At 43.6% G+C, this 23,887-nt stretch overlaps 1 protein-coding gene across 2 annotated transcripts in view; it reads right to left on the reverse strand.

Moving 5' to 3' along the window:
* Window positions 1-1,216: 1,216 nt before the first annotated feature.
* The window catches only part of ADNP (activity dependent neuroprotector homeobox), a 56,335-nt gene continuing 33,664 nt past the window's right edge, over window positions 1,217-23,887 (reverse strand). For both annotated transcript variants that reach the window (XM_069750887.1, XM_069750886.1), the window contains exons 3-5: window positions 11,147-11,263; window positions 7,993-8,085; window positions 1,217-4,959 (exon numbers count right to left, since the gene is read on the reverse strand). In XM_069750887.1, coding sequence (XP_069606988.1) covers window positions 1,897-4,959; window positions 7,993-8,085; window positions 11,147-11,254 — 3,264 coding nt within the window. In that variant the 5' untranslated portion in view covers window positions 11,255-11,263 and the 3' untranslated portion in view covers window positions 1,217-1,896. The remainder of the gene's footprint in view (window positions 4,960-7,992; window positions 8,086-11,146; window positions 11,264-23,887) is intronic.

Here is a 23,887-nt window from a genome sequence, read left to right on the forward strand (position 1 = left end):
GATCTAGCGATGCGATCCAGCGATGCGTTCGCTTGTAACCAGGGTAAACATCGGGTAACTAAGCGCAGGACCGCGCTTAGTAACCCGATGTTTACCCTGGTTACAAGCGTAAAACTAAAAAAAAAACAAACAGCACATACTTACATTCTGGTGTCCGTCAGGTCCCTTGCCGTCTGCTTCCAGCACTGTGACTGCCGGCCGTAAAGTGAAAGCAGAGCACAGCGGCTGTGCTTTCACTTTCACTTTACGGCCGGCAGTCACAATGCGGGAAGCAGAGACTCGGCATCGTTGGTCGCTGGAGAGCTGTCTGTGTGACAGCTCCCCAGCGACCACACTACGATTTACCTACGATCACGGCCAGGTCATATCGCAGGTCGTGATCGTAGGTAAATCGTATAGTGTGACGGTACCCTAAGTGTTTTTGACATAGCAGGTTCCCTTTATCATAATATACATCTACAGAAATGTAAATAAAGATGGTCCTCACCCTTGTACATATCCAGAGAACAGAGCCAAAGATGGACATTAAGCACAATACAGCTTTTTATTTAGATGCTTAAATGAATACAAAGGGAAAGAAAGATCACAAAATACTACTACAACAGTGTGCCAAATAGTAGATGGAATAAATGAACATCACTAGGTGGGCAACTAAATATACTAATAACGAAAATACGGCATTGTGTTTTCTGGTTTGATACTTTAAACACAATACATATTATACAGATCTCTACCTTTAGAAAGGTATCAGAATATGTCGACTAGCAAACATTGTGTGTGGATTTTTTTTTTTTTCTTCTCCCTAGTTTAAATCGTGCCTGCCACTTACAGACAGGACAGGCGGCAATTCTGAGAAATGATCCAGCACCCCACCTATACCATCACTGGGGTCCATTTATCATCGTGACATTACCTGCCAAGAAAAAAGGCTAGGCTTCAATCCCTTCCCAAATGTTTGCTCTGCCGAATGGTCGCCGCAGCAGGACACTAGCACCGTGGACACTTTATTATAGTTACCTCTCTTCCAGGATATTAGGTTTTCCATCAGCTCAATTTTTCAGGGTTTGGGGGCAGCAAACAAAGTATTGATTACAATAGTCCAGATATATTTTATATGACCGGATCCATCTTCAGATTGTACAGATTATGTGCAAAAACCCAAGTTCTTCAAAAATTCTTAAGTTTTTTTTTTTCATATTTTTCCTTTTTTGTTTTTAGCTATAGCAGTTTGCTAAGTAAAGTAGATACAGCGTTAATTACACAGCAGGCCATCACTAAATTAAAAAAAAATCTATAGTGGGTACACAAGAACAATTTGATAAGTCACTTTGAAGAAGTCTAAAATACTGTACAAATATACATTTTGCCTATTCAGAATGAATACATTGACAAGGGTAGTGAGGGAAGAAAAAAAAAAAATTAGTATCCCAAAAATCTATACACAGTGAGTCAGAAAATTCTGAATAACCTGCAGAGAGTCCTGTAGTTCAGAGGATGGAAACCTTGCACTGTGAGGTTTGCCGGGTTTCTCTGCATCAAGTTTTTTTTTTTATTTTTATCTTTTTTTAAGTTTTATCTTTTTTTTGTAAGAGAAAAAAAATAGAAAAATAACATGATTAACTAATAATGATGAACATCATTGAAAAACTCAAAAGGGAAAAAAAAATGCGGATAAAACATGTGTGCATTTTGTATCATCCAATGTTGCGCGTCACATCGGTATGTGCCAAATGCAGGACGACAGAAAGAGCCATCGAAACCAAGGAGAGTGGATAACCCAGCGTCCGACGTCATCACCATGCAGTAACAGTTCACTGGGGTAGCTTATCAGTCCTGCTGTAATGAAAATATCAGCTACGAGGCTGTACACACAAGTGGTATCTAAAAAAGTTTAACCTATACTTGTTGGCTACTGAGTCCTACTCCTTGTAGACTGTTGTGCATTTTATCGGTAACAGTCACGTTAAAGTGATCTTCGTCTTCTCGGTCGTTTGTGCTAGTCTGCCATTCCACTGGTTTCTCTGACAAATTTTCCTCTTTCACGGACATGCTAGGTAACAAGAGAGACTTCTCTTTAGACCAGAATTCATCGGCTTTGTCATGAGAGTTTGTTTTGCACTTGACTTGATCCTCGTCGCTCTCGACTAAATTATCTTTTTCAATCTCTTGGCCATTTTCAGCATCTTTACTGTGGTTGGAATCATTGATCTGAATACTCTGCTTCACTTCCGGATTGCTGTCCTCGAGGTCCAACTCTAGCTTGGACTTAAGAGGCTCTCTCTCTGGGATTGCGATCTTTTTCTTCAGCACAGGGGAATCTTCTGCCTCTCCATCGTTGTCAGAGCTGTCCAAAACAATTGCATTAGAGTGGTCAATCACATTTGATGGAGTGTCAACATTTTGGTTTTCTAGCGCTTTGACAGGTTGCTCTGAGAGACTTGTGTTGTGTTCTGAATTTGTGGACTTAACATCCTTCTCGGGTGTTTGCTCAACAACACTTTCGCTCGAATCCTCTGCTGCATTTTCAGATGCATCGGACGAGCTGGACTCGTTCGATTTCTTCTTCTCTATTGTTTTACTCGCATTAGGGGCAGACTGACTTTCATCGATGTTCTCAAACTTCCATTCATCACCAAAGTCCATCTCGTGTTTGACTTTATTCAGCTCCCTCATGTTGAAGCCCAGCAAAACTTTGAGCATGTATCTTTCACAATCTCTGGTGCACTTTTTTCTTTTGCTACTGAAATGGGAAGAAATATCATTCTTCCATAACCACAAACTGGCTGCCAGCTTTTCAATTTCTCGCCTGCCCGCATAGGGCTGCATGTTGAAGTATTTTGTAAGGAATGTCTTTCTGGCTTCATAGGAGTCATCTTCATGACCCCTAGGGTCCAGAGCCAAGACCACTGGCTCTTCAGGTTTGTCATCTAAAATAATTGGGGCATCAGGGTCGTCATCAGGTCTTATCTTTTTGGCAGGAGATAAATCAATAAAGAAATTGGAACGTTTCGTTGGCACTCGTTGATATGGATTGATTTTGATGATACCTCCAGTCTTCTCTTGCCCGTTCTGGGTTTTGCCTACCCCTCTGCAATGTACGAGATGCAGAGTAATAGTTGAAGCAGTCATGTTACTCGTGTACACTCCTAGACAATGGATGCATTTGTAAGTGAGCTTTTTCTCAACAGGATGGACAGTCTGGATGACTTGATGTCTTTCTCTCAAATGATGGGCAAGGGCATCAGAAATGGGACCCTTCAAGATGGAAAAGCAGAGAGGACAAAGAGTTTTGCCTACATCTTTCTTGTACGGCACAGCAGTCTGTGGTACGTTTTTGACGGGTGGTTCCACCTTCTCTACAGTCTTTACTTGCGTTTTTGGAGTAGGAGGAGGAACAGCTGGTTGGTTCTGAGCGTGGTAGGCTACAGATTCAGCCGGGGCATCCCTCAGGTTGTACGTTGTGACCAGTAAGTGGATATTGGTGTGGCTTCCTTGCTGTAATGTCAAGTCGAATGTCAAAGTGGAATCAGTTTTTGGTGCCATTTCTTCGTCTGCATGAACCATTCTCATGTGGGCTGCCATTTTCTCAACGTCGTTGAAAGTTGAGCGACAGTAAGGACAGGAGAGGCCATGAATTAACATGTGGTTTAGCAACGTGTCAGTTGGCAAGTATCTGTTACAGTATAGACATTTGCTTGTGAAGTTATGTATTTTCATTATGTAGTTTGCTACCGCTGGGACCTTTTCAGCTTTGTGCTCCTTTTCAAAGTGAATGCTGTACACATTTTCTGGAAATAACTCGTTGCAAATTGTACATATTTTCCATTTTTGGGTAGAAGAAGAGTTGGCGGCTGCTGCTGCAGCGGCCGCCGCAGCAGCAGTGGTGGGTTTTCCACCAGGCTGAACCAGGCTTCGAGATGGAATATGGGTTGGAGTCATGGAAGCTGGTTTAAGATGGCCGCCTGAAAGGCTGGAGTTTCCACACTGAAGAGCGTACCTTAAAGGAGCCTGCGATCTTTGCTCATTACTAAGAGAGTAAGATCTCACGTTACCACCAGGAAGCATCTGCTTCATTGACTGGGATTGCTGCGGGATCGAAACAGGGGCATTGCCACCCATTCCTAATCTCATCTGTTGCCCAACAGGGTACCCTGAAGACAATCCTTTCACCCCATAGTTATTTTGCTGCATGTGGACGTTGGACATCATATTAGAATTCATTGAAGGCTTTGGTATTGAAAGTCTGTTCACCATTTGTTGAGAAGGAAGAGTTCGGACATTTCCTGGGGACATTGGACCCATTCTTGAGGGAATGCCCATGGGTTTTTTATCTTGTGGCTTTGGAGCTATCAGCATCAACGGCTTGGATCTAGGTACGACCACATTTGTATGTCCTATCATTGCTGTCACTTGGTATCCAATTCGCTCATGGTCTTCAATTACATGCTGAACTAAGGTTTCGTATGTCTTCGGCATAAACAGGCATCGCTTGCAATGAATGCTGCCGTCATTGCTTGGGCTTGCCCCTATTGGCATGGCCCCATTCACCGATTTGTCACTGCCCTTTGCAACATACGGTGCTGCGACGTGCTGGAAATGTTCCCTGTATATGTGTTTTCTCACCACTTCATAGAGAGGATCTCTGTAAGTGCACTTTTTACAGTAATATACCGCTTGCTCCACACTGTCGGCCTGCTTAGGTTTAAGGCTGTCGAACTTTGCTTTATCTTTAAAAGTTTGGATGACTGGACTGGGCTGAGGGTTGTTTGGTGCATGGAACACCTTAATGTGCATTTCCAAAGTCTTTCTGTCTCCATTGTAGGTACAGTATGGACAGTTAAGAAGGATTCGGTTCTCAAAGTCTTCGTTGTGGACGTTTCGAAAGTGACTTTTGTAAGCAGAAAAGAACTTTGAAGAGAATGGACACTGGCTGCAGCAGAACTGTTTAGTTCTGTAGTCCTATAAGAAAAGAGAGAAAAAAAAAAGTTTTCAGCAACAGCTCACGATTACATCCGGCTCTGTATATACACAGGAAAATGTAACTGCTGAAAATACCATAAACATAAGAAAAAGTGTGTTGGCGCTTATTCACCTATACATATCCTTACAGTCAATTCACTCTGCCTTTTGCATGAAAATACTAATGTCAAACCATAACCTGCTGGTTTTAATACAAACAGCGTGAAGAAAAATGTTCTATATACTTTATTATACTTAATTTTATAACGCTTAGAATTAAAACACATTTAGGCAGCAGCTCACTTTGTAAGGAGTAATTTCTGGAAAGAGCTCACGGCTTTTGATAAGGCAATCTAATATATGAAGGTGTGTGTGTGTGGTGTGTGTGGAGTGTGTGGCGTGTGTGTGATTGGCATCTGCACCGTCGCAGCTACAGCCACAAAATTTTGCACAGTCACACGTCTGGACCCCGAGAGCGTCATAGGCTATGTTGTGAGGCGAAATTTTAACCTTGCGTGTTCCAGTTCACCAAATAATTTTGCCCCCTATCTACATAATGGGGAAAAAGTGAATGGAAAAGTGTTGGAGGCAAATTGACAGCTGCCAGATGTGAACAAGGGGGCTTGAAGAATGAGAGCGATGGCGCCAAAGAGTATATACCGTACAGTTGCTAAGGTGGGCCCCCGACATGGGATACTCACCACACACGGGAATATAAACACACACAAAATGCTCCACACACTAATACGTGCTTGAACACATACCACCCTCAGCACACATACACCAACCTCGCCACATAAAAGTCGAAACACAAAAGTCACCGCTCAAAACTCGCCACATGCAAAACTAGGCTCAAGTAAAACTCGCCACACGTGCAAAAAACTCACATCATGGAAAACTCACCACACGCAAAACTTGCACACGCGGAAAAATTGCCACATACGCAAAAGTTGCCTCACACAAAACTTGCACTCAAAAACGCACCACACAAAACTCGCCACGCGCAAAACTTGCTGCACACAACTTGCTACACTAACCTGTCACATGCAACTCGACACAAAAAGTTGCTACACGCATGTCACCACACAAAACAACTCACACAACTTGACACATGAAACTCGCCCTAAAACACACACAAGTCTGGTATTATCCTTCAAAAATAAAAATCTGATTAATAAGCAGACAAACTACAAGAGGAACAAATTTACCATATAGGAAATACGGCAGCTGTCAGTCACATGACCTATTATGTGTATGTGTGAGCTAATATATACTGCCAGGGGGAGGGCTTCCTGTTGGCTGGGGATTTATCAGGCTGCCAATTTAGCTTACAAATACTGAGGTAAAAATACTGACCAAATGAACGAGGTCTAATACAGGAGGAGATGACATACAGGTATATACTATATACAGGGGAGATGACAGGTATATACTATATACAGGAAGAGAGGACATACAGGTATATACAGGAGGAGATGACACCTAGGTATATACAATATACAGGAGGTGACAGGTTTATACTATATACAAGAGGAGATGAGACAGGTATATACAATATACAGGAGATGACATACAGGTATATACACAATATACAGGAGATGACACAGGTGTATACTATATACAGGAGGAGATGACATACATGTATATACTATATACAGGGGAGATTACATACAGGTATATACTATACAACTCCTCCCACAAAAAAATAACCCCTCATATGGACAGGAAATAAAATAAGTTATGGCTCTTGGACTCCATTTAAATAGAACCTGTCATCTCCAAATATAAATGGTAATTTGCAGGTAAATAACGCCTGGCTGCTTCACTGGAGCAGCAGCTAACAGGGGAAAAGTGAAGTTATATCCTCCCTGCATTCATTCGCTTCCAATCATCGGGGCATGACAGACTGAGGTTACAGCCATCACACACTACAAGAACACAATGTAAATCACTCCCCTGCCCACTGGTTGAAAAGCCAGCTCTGCAGCATGCAGCACAGGCCGTCAATGTGCAGCGATTGCTGACCTTATAGTCACTCCCTGCACCTCCCTGATGACTGGAAGCAAGCAGATCCTAGGAGAATATAACTTCATTTTCTCCCTGTAGCTGCTGATCCAGCAGTAAGGCATTTTAAATGCCATTTACCCACAGATTACCACTATATCTGCAGGTAAAAAGTTTCCAGAGGTGACAGGCTCCCTTTAAGCACAAGTTCATAGAACAGATTGGTCTGTTTTTCTCCATTATTTAAATTACAATTTAGAGCAATTACACTTATTTCAACGCAGTAAACCATTCTGGATTGGAGCAGACAGATGGACAGTCTAATTTCTATAGTACAGAAGTAAAATACGGAGCTATTCCTATAGATATTGGTCTTCTGTTGGCATCATTGGTGTTTTCAAAAATTTGTTGCTGGTGAGGCAATTTACATAGAAGTGCAACTTTTTCTGGCTACTATTGTTCTACAGAAGCTCAGCGGATGGCTCCAGAGGAACCAGCACCTGTCTCAAGCTAACTAATTCACGGGGTGTTCCACATGCTCCCATTTGATTACATCATTCCATTCGATGTCCAGCTCAATACTTGATTTAGCAGCATAAGCTACCTACTGTACTAATTTTAATATTTTAGGTTTAGGAGAAATAAAACCATAAGTCCAGGTTCACCAAGACAAGCATTTTGCACACCACCCAGTACATTAAGAGGCACAGGCTCCACCGCCTAGAGTAATTTACACATTTATGTGGCACAACTTGATGAGTTCACTACAGTGCAAAAAGCTGGATTTTTTTTTTTTTTTTGCATAACCATGAGATGAGAAACATTTTGGACACCTCAAGGAGTCTTAAACCAAAAAAAAAGGGCAAAAAAAATCCTTGATGAATCTGGAACCAGGTTTTAGCTTCTGAATATAAAACAATACTCCCTTCTCACGAACAGCAAGCTGAATGATGGAGACTGCTTTCATAAAAAAAATTATCAAACAAAAATCAAAGATTTATGCACTGGGATTTTTTTTCCCACAAATACCTGATTTTTAGTGAATGAGGGGTCCCAGAGTCCTACATCATCCCATGACGTGTTCTTCACATAGAAGTCATTGGGTTCAAATGGCTTAAATTCCTGCAAATCAAAAAGAGTGTGTAAGAGGTGTATTTAAAGTGGAAAAAAAACATACAAGTCCATATTCAGTAACTGCAGTTACACTAAAGCCCTTGTTAAAAATAAGTTTGTAATTTGGTGCAACTTGCACCAAATGTATAGATCTAAGGCTAGTTTCACACTAGCGTTTTGAAGAGGTGCGGAGGGCTGCAGACTTCCTCCGTAGAGCCCCGCCCTTGGCCGCACCTCAGCAGCTAGCTCTGCCTACTTCTGCATGTGGCGTGCATGCGGCCTGCGTACCTATCTTTAACATTAGGTACGCAGGTCGTGCCGCTGTATGCGGGTGATTCTGCATGCGTCGTTTCGACGATGCGGAGAAGAAAAAAAAATTGCTACAAGCTGCGTTCTACGTTGGTCGCCGCATTGTCAAAACGACACATGCGGAAGCATCCGCATACAGCGTTACGACCTGCGTACCTAATGTTAAAGATAGGTACGCAGGCACGCCGCATGCAGAAGTAGGCGGAGCTAGTGGTGGAGGTGTGGCCGAGGGCGGGGCTTCACATAGGAAGTCCGCGGCCGTCCACAACGCTAATGTGAAACTGGCCCAACATTGCCATTTTTTCTGCAGTGTTCTTAATATATTTACTTGCTTTCTTCCTCTACACACTTTTAATCTGACAGATCGACAACAATTTAATGGGCCGACACATTGTAACAAGCTAAATTTCTTTTTTGACAAGCCATACAGTCCTGTTCACCATTATTTGAACCCCTTCATTTTTTTTCATAGACTGTACAATATCTTCAGAAATAAAATGAAATGTACCATAGTTATATCCTCAGGATTTTTTTCCAAAATAATACAATAATAAAACATTGCTTTTCAACTTACATGTTGCAATTTAAAAAAAAAAAAACAAAACAGAATTAACAGCATGTGCAGCAATAAAGGCACCCCTAATTATTACTTGGTTGCACACCCTTTGGCATTGATGACAGCCTCCAAAAGATTCCTGTAGACCATCTATAAGCTTCGTGCACTTCTCAGCTGGTATTCTCTCCCAATCTTCCTTTGTAGTTTCAAGCTCTTGTATGTTTGCAGGGTTCTTTTCCCCAAGGGCAGATTTCAGGTAAGAACTCATTGCTGAAGGATCCATAATCTTCAACTCGACCCAAGTTTTCTTACACCAAGTAGGCCATTTTGCTCTAAAATCTCTTGATAACCCTCTAATTTCTTGATTCCTGTGATACGGTCAAGGCCACCAGTACCAGAAGAAGCAAATCAACCCCACAGCATGATGGATCCTACACCATGCTTTACTGTTGGCAGGGTGTTATTTTGCTTATAAGCGTCATTACGTCTGTAAAACTGTTGCTTTGCATTGCCAAAAACCTCTATTTTTGTTTTATCTGTCCACAGAACAATTTCCCAGAAGGATTATGGTTTGTCAAGTTACTTTTCAGCAGAGAGCAGCTGTTCCTTTTTATGTGTCTTTTCTTCAGCAATGGTTTCTTCCTTGGCTTTCGCCCATTAAAGCTCTGATTGGTTTAGTGTGCGGCGTATGGTACTTGCTGAAACCATGACCCCAGACTGTTCCACGTTGGCTTTCAGGGCTTTGGATGTTTGACGTGGTGTTCTTTTCCACCATTTGCACCAACCTTTAAAGACATCTCTTGTTAATTTTCCTCTTTCCCCCAAGTCCAGGGAGGTTCTTGTCTGTTCTATGCTTGGCAAACTTATTAGTGACAATGCACACTGTTGAAACTGGGATACCAAGGTCCTTGGAGATGGCCTCATTCCCTTTGCAAGTCTTGAGTTTGCTTATAATAGCAGTTCTGATGTCCTTCAACAGCTCCTTTGTCTTCACCATTGTGAGAAAAAAACACGGCTTACCATGTGGCTTTTTAAAAACACTGAAGTCATCATTTATTGGCTAATTCATGTCACATGGCCACCGGCAATTAAGCAGAGGCAATTCTCATTAGTGACTTACCATAAGAGTCAAAATCTGTTTCCGTACTAATTTAATGTGCAGGGTGCCAATACCAGTGTCACAACAAGATTTAGGTTTTTCCATTTTTCCTCCCATTGTTTTTTTTGTTTTAAATTATTGTTTATCATTTGCTCTTTTGTATTTAACACAAGTTCTCTATACAAAAAACTTTTCACTTAGTAACATAGTAACATAGTTAGTAAGGCCGAAAAAAAGACATTTGTCCATCCAGTTCAGCCTATATTCCATCATAATAAATCCCCAGATCTACGTCCTTCTACAGAACCTAATAATTGTATGATACAATATTGTTCTGCTCCAGGAAGACATCCAGGCCTCTCTTGAACCCCTCGACTGAGTTGGCCATCACCACCTCCTCAGGCAAGCAATTCCAGATTCTCACTGCCCTAACAGTAAAGAATCCTCTTCTATGTTGGTGGAAAAACCTTCTCTCCTCCAGACGCAAAGAATGCCCCCTTGTGCCCGTCACCTTCCTTGGTATAAACAGATCCTCAGCGAGATATTTGTATTGTCCCCTTATATACTTATACATGGTTATTAGATCGCCCCTCAGTCGTCTTTTTTCTAGACTAAATAATCCTAATTTCGCTAATCTATCTGGGTATTGTAGTTCTCCCATCCCCTTTATTAATTTTGTTGCCCTCCTTGATTCATTTATTCAGCAGATATTCCACATTATGTACCTACACTACAATATATGGGTGCCAATAACGCTGAGCAGGACTGTATACCACAGTGTGATTTTTATTTTATTTTTAAATTAAAAGTGCATCAATTATTTCTACAATACTGGTTAACAGAGAGCCAGTGCAATGCAGAAGGTTTATTGCAGCACTTAAAGGGCAGATTCTGACCCCTTTTAAGGCCACATACATAAGTAGTGTTGCTTCAGTATTTGTAAGTGAAGAACAGGAATGGGAGCAAACAAGACAAGTATGATGGTTTAGGTTCTCAACCACCATGGGAACGTGGTCTTTCGGCTAGTGAGGGTCCATACAGGTTATTGTGGGGCTATAAAAGCAAATATGTCCATGCCATGAGAAAGCCAACAACATAACACTCACGTCCACATGGTCTTTGCAGTACTCCAGGCCAATATCACCCAAGATCTTCTTCACCGTCTTCCTGGCTTTTCGTAAGCTGCCCAGATTATTTACCGGAAGTTGGAACATTATTACTGCCTGGAGGAATACAAAAGAGGCGCTACATTTAATAAAATAAATAAATAAATTTGATAAAAAACAGGGGGAGGGGGAGGGGGGGGGTGTAAAATTGAGAACATCCCCAGTAGTAAAACCTGCCGGAATAGATCCACAAAACGTAGATTTGAGTTTCTAAGCAAAACGTATAACATTGGGATTGGAAGATGCAGTCTCCTAATATGATGGATATCCATTGTGAATAGTATGAGAAACACAAAACCACCACAATTACACAAAATTGAATTTTAAATTTAAAAGCGTTTTTCAGCTTTTGGAAAACACTTGAACCCCGGGTGTAGATTGTTTTATATAAAACGGTGCATAAAAGTGAATCTGACAGAATGCTTTTGTTATGCAATCTGAGATCAGTATGATGATCATTCATCCTAAAAATTCTCAATTAATGGATAAATACAACTTTAGTGAATACAGACTTCCCTATTACTGAGATAGGAGATGTCTTGCAATGCAACGCATTTCAGGAGAACTTGCAGCGGAATGCGTGTCTGCCACTAGCTCCTCCCTCATTCTCCCCTCCGCATAGAATGTTAAAAGCACCATGTGTCATCTCTCGGTAATGGGAAAAATTGTCAGCTACCTAAAAAAACAAATTACTAAACCAAAAAGGGTTATGGAATTCACACTTTTTACACTACTCGAAAGTAAAATGTCAGTTTCCAGGCAACACCAGAATTGCTATTGAACACATTAGGTGGTGGTGTAGCTGCCCATGTTACAGGGCTGCAATGCACCCAGGTTTTAGCGTATGAAGGGGGCCAAAGGTGTCGCATGTAAGAGTGCAGCTGTATTGTAAGTGGCAGGTGATGGTACAGAGTGCTGTTTTTTTGGCTCTGAAGCATCAAGGCGCACCTTTGTTTCCAAGCATAACCACATACACTACAGCACTGCCGAGGCATGTAACCGTATCAACATGCCAACAGCATCTGCTCACAGAAGCCAAAACTGCAAGCAGCCGTCAGATTGCGTATATCTGTCACTATACCATAGGTCAATGGTGTTACATAAACTTCAGGATACTGTTACTGGCTGTAAAAATCCAAGAGTATCCTGAGGGTTGAGGGATACAGGAAAGCAAAATAACTAAACGTTTGCGGTGGATTAACATCTGTGTATCAATGCTTTATTGAAACTAACCGAATCTTCGGACACTACCATTTCTTTAAGCTATATGATGCAGTTTCTTCCTATTAGTAATTATGGTAGGACCCAAACAATAGAATAATCCATCAGTACCAAAGTCCACCTATGCGTTTGTTCAGTCAAAGATGGGAGACCTGCCAGCATATAGACAGGTCTGAAAAGCAGCAGTGAACGGGAAGCATAAATCAGAAGCCATCATTACCAAATAACGAGTTCCCCAAATTGTGCAGGTAGCCCAAAAGTTCAATCCAGCAGAGTCACAGTATATAGTGTTATGGCTCTCCACCTGAACCAGAGGCCATCAGTGACAACATATTTTACCATAAGACGCCCAAGTATAATAGGCATGTTTTGCGAACAAAAAACTAAGTTTTTGCAAATTTCTGAGCCAAGAAAGAATAGAATCCAACATGAGCTCTACGAATAATAGAGGTAGACTGTAACTCACATAACTAGATATGGAAAACACCAAGAAGTCAAGTGGCCATGGTGCCTACAAAATTGCTTCTTTTAAGGATGTGCTCTTTAAAAGGAAATCTATCACCAGGTTTGGCCGATACGAGTTATGGCCACCGCCTTTCAGGGTTTATCTACAGCATTCTATAATGCTGTCGATAAGCCCTCGATCCAACCTGCAAGAGAAGAAAAAGAGCTTTTAATATACTCACCTGCAGGGTGATCAGGTCCAATGGGTGTCACAGAGGTGCCGGACCAGGGCCTATCTTCTTGCGATGCCACATTCCCGCTTGCTTCATGTGGCTGATGCGTCCCTGCGTCATCCACACAGGCTCCCCGGCATCACGCTCCTGCGCAGGCGTACTTATCTGCTCTGTTGAGGGCAGAACAAATTACTACAGTGCGCAGGGAAAGGTCAGAGAAGCCCAGCACCTGCACACTGCAGTAATTTGTTCTGCCCTCAACATGGCAGATAAGTACGCCTGCGCAGGAGTACGATGCTAGGTAGCCTGTGAAGCAAGTAGGAGGGTGGCATCGCAAGAAGATAGGAGGTGCCGGACCAAGACCTGGGACACCCCTCCCTGCAGGGGAGTAAAATAAAACTTATTTTTCTTCTTACAGGTCGGATCAGGGGCTTATCAACAGCATTATAAAATGCTGTAGATTTGCTCTGAAGTAGGTGGCTGCAACTCGTCTCAGACAAACCTGGTAACAGGTTCACTTTAAGATTATGAAGGATACATTGATATCAAACACTCATGGAGTAAATTTATCAAGAAACACGTTTTTCACCCCATTTATAAATGAAAGACCACATCAGCCTTGCTTAACAACGGAAAAAAAGACAGGCATAATGTAATGTAACTGGAATGGAGGAGTGACCATACACGACAGCATAAAAACAAAACAAAACAAACTAATAGGTGGTGAACTTACAGTAGACAATCTTAGCAGCACAACCCGACAAAACATTATAAAAATCTTTCATTTCATAGCCACGCTAAGATTAGGAACCTCATAGCTCAAAAAGCTTGGGCCAGTCTCCAAGGAATCTTTGTTTCTTTTTATTTCAGTGTAAAATAAAGGATTATTTTAAACCTTTTTTTTTTTTTTTTCCCCCTTCATCATGTGCTGCGAAACATTCAAGACTTTTGGAGGTTCTGGAGGTTTTTCCTGTGCAGTGTCTAAAATTTGAAGTCTGCTGTGATTAACCTTGGTGAGTAAGCAAAGATAAAAATTCTTTATCGTTTATTCTTAAAATGAGCCACATTTATCCTAGGTTTTCATACAGTTTTATAAATCAGGCATCTTAAGATTGTATAATCGAAGTTTGCACGAACAAAAAAAAAAAGGCAGTACTGATAATTATGTCCTGAGTGAAGTACAGATAAAAGGTAACTGTACTTTTAGAAAACTTTTAAACATGTCAAAGATGTCAAATAGTGATCTGAAGGGGTTCAGAAGCCACGGCCTCTACCAATCACTGATCTCTTCTGACACTGGAGACCGACTACTTTCTTTGGAGTGCCCCCCTTTAGTGGCAGATGAAAGCAGCGCTTTGGTTCCATCATTTAAGTTATTGGCTGTGGTACAAGAGAGGAAACAAACATCAAATATTTCTGACACGTTTTAAAGAACAAGTCAAAAGTTTTTCACACTTCAGTCATTTGGCTGCAAGGTCAAAATTACATGGTGGTTTTGGACATGGGCGGACACTTCTTCAACCATAGGCACAATGTGTGCAACTCCCTGTAACAGATACAACAGGTCACACCTAACCTGAAAGACTACAGCAATCACACTCCCTACAACTAAAGGCTGAACCATGACTGCCACATTGATGGTAACTGAGGGCATGGAGACCGAATGCAAGTCCAGTGCCTACGGCCACCACAGCATGACAAAGACATAATACTGGCCTAGTTCTGAGATCTAATGGCCGCCATGCTAGAAGCATTGGGTACATCAGTCTGAAGGAGACCTAGAGATGTTGAGCTGGCCCAAGAAATTAAGATCCAGGAAACTTGCAAAGACAAGTGTCAGTGACAACTTGGTAGGTAACACCCCAAATACACATCAGGGATTGTTGCCACCAAAACGGCTTGTCTGTATTATGGAAATTACACAGCGGTAGCTTTTAAGTCCTACTTTTATAAGCAAGAGAGGCGACTGACTCCTCAAGTGTTACTTATATGATCTGCTTCTAAATGTACCACATGTGAAAAGACAATAAGAAAGCAGAACAACTGTCCATCAGTGGGTACAAAGAATAAAGAAAAGGAAGCGATCCAGAGAAACTTCAGAAATCGGGCATCATCTTGGCTTTATGGTCAACTTTTTGTATAAAAAAGTACATTCAATTTAGATCTCGGGTGAATTCAGAATGAGCTGTCATGTGTATGTACAAGAGGTAAAAACAATTACGGGTCATTATTTGACTTTTTAAGCTAGCTCAATTTCTAATTTTCACCTGTCTGAGCTAGAGGGTAGAGATTAGCTTCTATGTTTCCTATACACACAGCTATGAGGGATTTCTGCTCTGTCTCAATGTAGCCAATGTTCAGGATCATGCAGAAAGTGATGTAAACCTACAAAAGGAGCAATATCCTGTCGAGCAGTTCTATCATCTTCTCTGCTAGCCATAGAGATGATAGGCAAAACTTTGAGCAAAGGGGAGAAGTTCCTGCTGCAGACAGCCTAAAGGTACCGTCACACTAGACGATATCGCTAGCGATCCGTGACGTTGCAGCGTCCTGGCTAGCGATATCGTCCAGTGTGACAGGCAGCAGCGATCAGGCCCCTGCTGTGATGTCGCTGGTCGGGGAAGAAAGTCCAGAACTTTATTTCGTCGCTGGATCTCCCGCTGACATCGCTGAATCGGCGTGTGACGCCGATTCAGCGATGTCTTCGCTGGTAACCAGGGTAAACATCGGGTTACTAAGCGCAGGGCCGCGCTTAGTAACCCGATGTTCACCCTGGTTACCATCGTTAAAGTAAAAAAAACAACCACTACATACTTACCTACCGCTGTCTGTCCCCGGCGCTCTGCTTCTCTGCACTCCTCCTGTACTGGCTGTGAGCACAGCGGCCGGAAAGCAGAGCGGTGACGTCACCGCTGTGCTTTCCGGCTGCCCGACGCTCACAGCCAGAGCAGAGAAGCACAGCGCCGGGGACAGACAGCAGAAGGTAAGTATGTAGTGGTTGTTTTTTTTACTTTAACGATGGTAACCAGGGAAAACATCGGGTTACTAAGCGCGGCCCTGCACTTAGTAACCCGATGTTTACCCTGGTTACCAGCGAAGACATCGCTGAATCGGCGTCACACACACACACCGATTCAGCGATGTCAGCGGGAGATCCAGCGACGAAACAAAGTTCTGGCCTTTCTTCCCCGACCAGCGATATCACAGCAGGGGCCTGATCGCTGCTGCGTGTCACACTGGACGATATCGCTATCCAGGACGCTGCAACGTCACGGATCACTAGCGATATCGTCAAGTGTGACGGTACCTTTAGACTGTGCACACGTTGCAGTTTTGGTGCGTTTTTGTCAAGTTTTTCTTGTGCAGATTCGTGACAAAACCTGCAGCAAACATGAGGCCAGCAAAGTGAATGAGAAACCTTACGTGTCATGCACACATTTGATATTTTTGACTTGCAGATTTGTATGTCAATTCTCTGCGTTTTTCGTCCATTGAATGCACTGAAAAAAAAAAAAAAAAACCACGAAGGCAAAGACGCAACGTTTTTGAGGCTGCATTCTCCTGCCAAGAAATGCAGAAATTCCTGCAAACAAATACTCAACGTGCGATAGTGTCAAGGTCGGTCCATTAAGACACAAAATGGTTTAATATATATTTTCCCAGTTTGAATTAACCAGAGCTAGGAAACAAAACAGGATCAAAGAATAGGAAGATATTGAAAAGGGAGGAACTGTCAAAATATTTTTAGTTTTAATTTTCAGGGTGGTCACCAAACTGCTCTGTGTGAACGCCATTTCCAGTAGTCTGCATGCAACTTGCAGCATAGAGCCTCAATCTCTGACAGTTAATGTAATGTATAGCAGAGAAGGGGGCTGGCTTAGATTTTGAAAAAGAACCCATCATTCAGGTCGCTACACACAGAGGTAACGCTATACTTGTGTTGAGCACAGGGCAAAAAAATGAAGATGCCAAGCCCAGAGACTATTATTGGGACCCAGAAATAAAATTATAGTCTAAAGCAGGGGTCCCCAACTCCAGGCCTCGAGGGCCGCCAACAGTGCAGGTTTTCAGGATTTCTTTAGTATTGCATCGGTGGTAATGTGATCATCTGCACAGGTGATGATTCCAACCCCGGTGCAATACTAAGGAAATCCTGAAAACCTGCACTGTTGGCGGCCCTCGAGGCCTGGAGTTGGGGACCACTGGTCTAAAGGTACCTTCACACTGAGCAACCTTACAACGAGAACGACAACGATCCGTGACGTTGCAGCGTCCTGGATAGCGATCTCGTTGTGTTTGACACGCAGCAGCGATCAGGATCCCGCTGTGACATCGCTGGTCGTAGCTAGAAGTCCAGAACGTTATTTGGTCGTCAGGTCGGCGTGATTCGTCATGTTTGACAGCAAAAGCAACGATGCCAGCAATGTTTTACATGGAGCGAACAACCAGGAGAACGATAAGTATGTCACTGGATCGCTCCTGCATCGTTCTGCTGTTGCCGTGTTTGACGTCTCTACAGCGACCTAAACAGCGACGCTGCAGCGATCGACTCGTTGTCTATATCGCTGCAGCGTCGCTGAATGTGACGGTACCTTTAAGCTTTATAGACTTAATAGGAACACAGAAGAATACAACAGTAGAAAACGCAATTAAGCCAAATAAACTGTTAAATAAAAGTATGTTTACATGTCTCTGGGCATGGCCACTACTGAGCATGTACATAAAGTGCAGCACAGATTAAGGTAGCTTCACACATAACGATATTGTTAACGATATCGCTGCTATTTGTGACGTAGCAACGATATCGTTAATGAAATCGTTCTGTGTGACAGCGACCAACGATCAGGCCCCTGCTGGGAGATCGTTGGTCGCTGAAGAAAGTCCAGAACTTTATTTCGTCGCTGGACTCCCTGGAGACATCGCTGGATCGGCGTGTGTGACACCGATCCAGCGATGTCTTCACTGGTAACCAGGGTAAACATCGGGTAACTAAGCGCAGGGCCGCGCTTAGTAACCCGATGTTTACCCTGGTTACCATGCTAAAAGTAAAAAAAAACAAACAGTACATACTTACCTACCGCTGTCTGTCCTCCAGCGCTGCGCTCTGCTTCTCTGCACTCCTCCTGTACTGGCTGTGAGCCGGAAAGCAGAGCGGTGACGTCACCGCTCTGCTTTCCGGCTCCCAGACAGTACAGGAGGAGAGCAGAGCGCAGCGCTGGAGGACAGACGGCTGTAGGTAAGTATGTACTGTTTGTTTTTTTTTACTTTTAGCATGGTAACCAGGGTAAACATCGGGTTACTAAGCGCGGCCCTGCGCTTAGTTACCCGATGTTTACCCTGGTTACCGGCATCGTTGGTCGCTGGAGAGCGGTCTGTGTGACAGCTCTCCAGCGACCAAACAGCGACGCTGCAGCGATTCGGATCGTTGTCGGTATCGCTGCAGCGTCGCTAAATGTGAAGGGGCCTTTAATCTCCCCTAAAAGCCGCGATCCTCAGATCAGGAACAGAACAGACATTTAAAAGGACATTTCACAAATTTCTCAAATTCTTCTGAAAAATTTTTTTTTTTTTTTACAGCACATCCAGCACAACTACTGAACCCAATGTATTACATATTTTAGGAGTCGGTCCCTTTTATACAGACTCTAAAACATAGAAGATGCATAATTTTTAGGGAAGTTATATTGAGATATTATGGAGCTTTATGCACAAGACACCGATGACCATTAATAGCAACTAAGCAACCGCAAGCCACACTCCTGCCACTTACCAGAAGACAAAGGAACCATGACCTAAAGGATGACAAGACTACCATTTTCAGTTTTTCCTCCCCAACTTCATCACCACCTTCTATTCCAGAACGGTAGGTAACGCTATTTATCCAACATCATATTAAAGAACAAAGGCACAATGCTATATTTTAACAATTGTCTTAAATCATAAGGAATTTTTGCAGAGTGACAAAATCCTGCCACCATCAAAGAAAGGACATTTTCCCACAGAGTTTCCCATTATAATTATTCCAGTGGGAGATCTTTAGGCTCCCTAATGTGCAAGAGTGTGACGTTTGTTGCTAAGCAGGCCCCAACATATGAGAGCTGCCGCCTGGCAAATTCCACGGCCTGTCTGTGCCACCGCCAGATAATCGCACTCAAACCAACAGGTGGTTTCCATTCATTGGTAGCTCTGCTCCTGGAACCAGATGGTCAACAGGTGACGGCAGCAAAGCGTGCAAACACCACAGAATAGAAGCTACATCTAATGGGGTGTCTTCCCACTTTATTTCAGGATGATAGCGGGGCCCTGAAAGCACCTAGGTGCTGAACAGAAGGCAGACCCAGAAGAATGACCAGCCCCAATTTTAAAAAAATTACAGAGCACACTCCAGAAACTATGTTCCTGCCAGCCATCAAAGAACAGAAGATGACCACTTGGCCAATCTCTCTCCTGCATGGTGTTGCTATCACCAGGCAAGCATGGCTTGCCGCAAGGAAATGGTCCAAACTAGTAGATTTATCATACAGAAGCCTGAATGTGATCAGAGGACCAACAACCCCCCAGTGATCTAGAGAAAAGGATCTAGTCTCTGGCAAGATGGCTGCACGTACCTTGGCACGTTCCATTGTAAGGATGTGGAGGAGAGCGCATACCCCTTTATTAGAAGCTACTCTGCACCTATTAACTTAACCCCTTTACCCCCCAAGGTGGTTTGCACCTTAATGACCAGGAAAATTTTTACAATTCTGACCCTTGTCACTTTATGAGGTAACTCTTGAACGGATCCCACGGATTCCGAGAGTTTTTTGGTGACATTGTACTCCATGTTAATACAGAATGAAATATATATATATATATATATATATATATATATATATATATATATATATATACACAAATGTGAGAAAAGGGGGAGGGGGGGTATACAAATGTGAGAAAAGGGGGAGGGGGGGGGGGAATATCAGAGTATACCTCCAAGGGAGCAATGAAGATCACAGTATGTGTGGGCTTGTATGCCCTAGAAATCCCTCATGGATACCTCACCTACAAGGAGTTGGGCACCCTTAGTTTCTACGGTATGGCGCACCACTTGTCGATAGCTAACCCTAATGACCCTCCCTTAACTGAACATGTAGTAAAAACATAAATCATACAGCAGCCCAGTTATGTACAAGAACTGCGAATATGGTTCAGTCAACCTCTCTCCTAAATAATAGGAGGTAGGTATGTCTTGGCCACTAACCTATTAATGGAGTTTAGAACAGAGGGTATAAACACCATGTAATAAATGAGTCTGCAGGCAATCAGGGGGATCAAACAAGGGCACCGAGAAAACCCCCAACCTAAAATTGTACTAGGGATACAGTTGTATGTATGATATAGCCTCTTGCTATGCAAAAATGCAGCCTATTAAGGAGTGTCAGATCCCAGTCCCCACTACATTATAATCCGAGGTACAGGTGTAAAGAAAAAAAAAAGTCAACACATGAATACATGCTGACATTTCCAAACTCCCAATACATATAGGTGACCCCGATTTATAAGTACCGTATATACTCGAGTATAAGCCGAGATTGTCAGCCCAAATTTTTGGGCTGAAAGTGCCCCTCTCGGCTTATACTCGAGTCACGGTCGGCGGGTGAGGGGCAGAGAGCGTGTCGCATACTCACCTAGTCCCGGCGCTCCTCCTGCCTGTCCCATGGTCTTCGGTGCTGCAGCTCTTCCCCTGTTCAGCGGTCACATGGTACCGCTCATTAAAGTTATGAATATGGACTCCACTCTCATAGGGGTGGAGCCGCATATTCATTTCTCTAATGAGCGGTAACGGTGACCGCTGACAGAGGAAGAGGCTGCGGCACCCGGAGACCAGCTGTCCGGGGGAAGGAGCCAGGGACGCCGGGAGCAGGTAAATATCTCATAGTTACCTGTCCGCGTTCCACCCGCCGGGCGCCGCTCCGTCTTCTTGCTCTGAATGTTCAGGTCAGAGGGCGCGATGACGTACTAGTGTGCGCGCCGCCCTCTGCCTGAACAGTCAGTGCAGAGAGACGCCGAGACGGGACGCTGAGGAGCCGCAAGCAAGAGAGGCGAGTATGTCTTTTTTTTTTTTAAATTGCAGCAGCATTATATATTGCACAGATTTATATGGAGCGTCTATGGGGCCATAATGAACGGTGCAGAGCATTCTATATGGGGCAGCTTTATGTGGAGTATCTATGGGGCCATAATGAACGGTGCAGAACATTCTATATGGGGCAGCTTTATGTGGAGCATCTATGGGGCCATAATGAACAGTGCAGAGCATTCTATATGGCACATTGTTATATGGCGCATCTATGGGGCCATACTGAACGGTGCAGAGCATTATATATGGCACAGCTTTATGTGGAGCATCTATGGGGCCATAATGAACGGTGCAGAGCATTCTATATGGCAGTTTTATGTGGAGCATCTATGGGGCCATAATGAACGGTGCAGAACATTCTATATGGCACAGCTTTATGTGGAGCATCTATGGGGCCATAATGAACGGTGCAGAGCATTCTATATGGCACAGCTTTATATGGAGCATCTATGGGGCCATACTGAACGGTGCAGAGCATTCTATATGGCACAGCTTTATATGGAGCATCTATGGAGCCATACTGAACGGTGCAGAGCATTCTATATGGCACAGCTTTATATGGAGCATCTATGGGGCCATACTGAACGGTGCAGAGCATTCTATATGGCACAGCTTTATGTGGAGCATCTATGGAGCCATACTGAACGGTGCAGAGCATTCTATATGGCACAGCTTTATGTGGAGCATCTATGGGGCCATACTGAACGGTGCAGAGAATTATATATGTGGCACATCTTTATGTGGAGCATCTATGGGGCCATAATGAACGGTGCAGAGCATTATATATGCATCCTATATGGCACAGCTTTATGTGGAGCATCTATGGGGCCATACTGAATGGTGCAGAGCATTATATGTGGCACAGCTTTATATGGAGCATCTATGGGGCCATACTGAACGGTGCAGAGCATTATATATGCATTCTGTATGGCACAGCTTTATGTGGAGCATCTATGGGGCCATAATGAACGGTAAGGAGCATCTATTTTTATTTTTGACATTTACCGGTAGCTGCTACATTTTCCACCCTAGGCTTATACTCTAGTCAATAAGTTTTCCCAGTTTTTTGTGGCAAAATTAAGGGGGTCGGCTTATACTCGGGTTGGCTTATACTCGAGTATATACGGTATTCTAATATGGAAGGGGTAGAAAAAAAATGTTAGAGGAAAGCAAACAAAACTATTAATGACAAAAAGTCAAATAGAAGTATAGAGGTAATGATGTACCGTATTTTCCGCTTTGTAAGACGCACTTTATTTCCCCCAAATTTGGGGGGGAAATGGGGGTGCGTCTTACAAAGCGGATATACCGCTTACCGTTACAGGCTGGGATGAGGGGGTGTCCGCTGCTGCCCGCCGCCGGCTATCGCCCGCCACCGCTGCCGCAGTTGTCCGCTATCCCGGGAGATCCTGGAAACTTCGGTGCTGCGGGGGGCTCTGGCGACATTTTGTGAAAGACCAGAGCCCCCAGGCAGTTCGTCCATGCGTTCCTGTATGACTGACTTCGGGAAAATGGCCGCCGGAATCTCGAGAGATGAGATCTCAGCGCTGACAGTACCATGTCACTTCTTTTTGCGGAACTGCAGCGGTTCTGCACCCATAGACCTCCATTGTGAGGTCAAACCCGCAGTAAAACCCGCAGATGAAAAAAATATCTGCGGGTTTTCTGCGGTATGTGGTGCAGAACCGCTGCGGTGTGGCTACCCATCCCCCCCCCCCCCCCGTGCCCCAATCCCACCCCCCCCATGCTCGGATGCCACCCCCCGTGCTCCGACGCCGCCCCCCCCCCCCCCCCCCGTGCCCTCATCTCCCCCCCTTATACTTAGCCGGCCTCCGGGTGTCCGTCCGGCCGTCTTCTCCCTGGGCGCCGCCATCTTGCAAAATGGCGGGCGCATGCGCAGTGCGCCCGCCGAATCTGCCGGCCGGCAGATTCGTTCCAAAGTGCATTTTGATCACTGAGATATAACCTATCTCAGTGATCAAAATAAAAAAAATAGTAAATGACTCCCCCCCCCCTTGTCACCCCCATAGGTAGGGACAATAAAAAAAATTAAGAATTATTATTTTTTCACTAAGGTTAGAATAGGGTTAGGGGTAGGGGTAGGGTTAGGGTATTTTCAGCCATTTTAACCCTAAAAAAATTCCTAGAAAACACACAGACTCTGCATAGAAAACTGCATAAAAAAAAACACATCAAAAAACGCATCAAAAAAGCACCAAAAAAAGGACCTGCGTTTTCTGCCAAGAGCTGCGGTTTTTAGTCCTGAAAAAAAAAGGAGGGAAATCAGGAACGTGTGAACATAGCCTAACTGGATGTTAACCCCTTCATGACCCAGCCTATTTTGACCTTAATGACCTGGCCTTTTTTTTGCAATTCTGACCAGTGTCTCCTTATGAGGTAATAACTCGGGAACGCTTCAACGGATCGTAACGGTTCTGAGATTGTTTTTTCGTGACATATTGGGCTTCATGTTAGTGGTAAATTTAGGTCAATGACGTCACCGCTGTGCTCTGCTTTACGGACGGCACTGACAGTCAGTGCAGGGAAGCTGACGGCGGGGGACGTGACAGACATCGGAATGTGAGTATGTAGTGTTTTTTTTTTTACTTTTACAATGGTAACCAGGGTAAATATTAGGTTACTAAGCGCGGCCCTGCGCTTAGT

The sequence above is a fragment of the Ranitomeya imitator genome, chromosome 2 (genome assembly GCF_032444005.1).
Source record: "Ranitomeya imitator isolate aRanImi1 chromosome 2, aRanImi1.pri, whole genome shotgun sequence".
In the NCBI taxonomy this organism is placed as follows: Eukaryota; Metazoa; Chordata; class Amphibia; order Anura; family Dendrobatidae; genus Ranitomeya; species Ranitomeya imitator.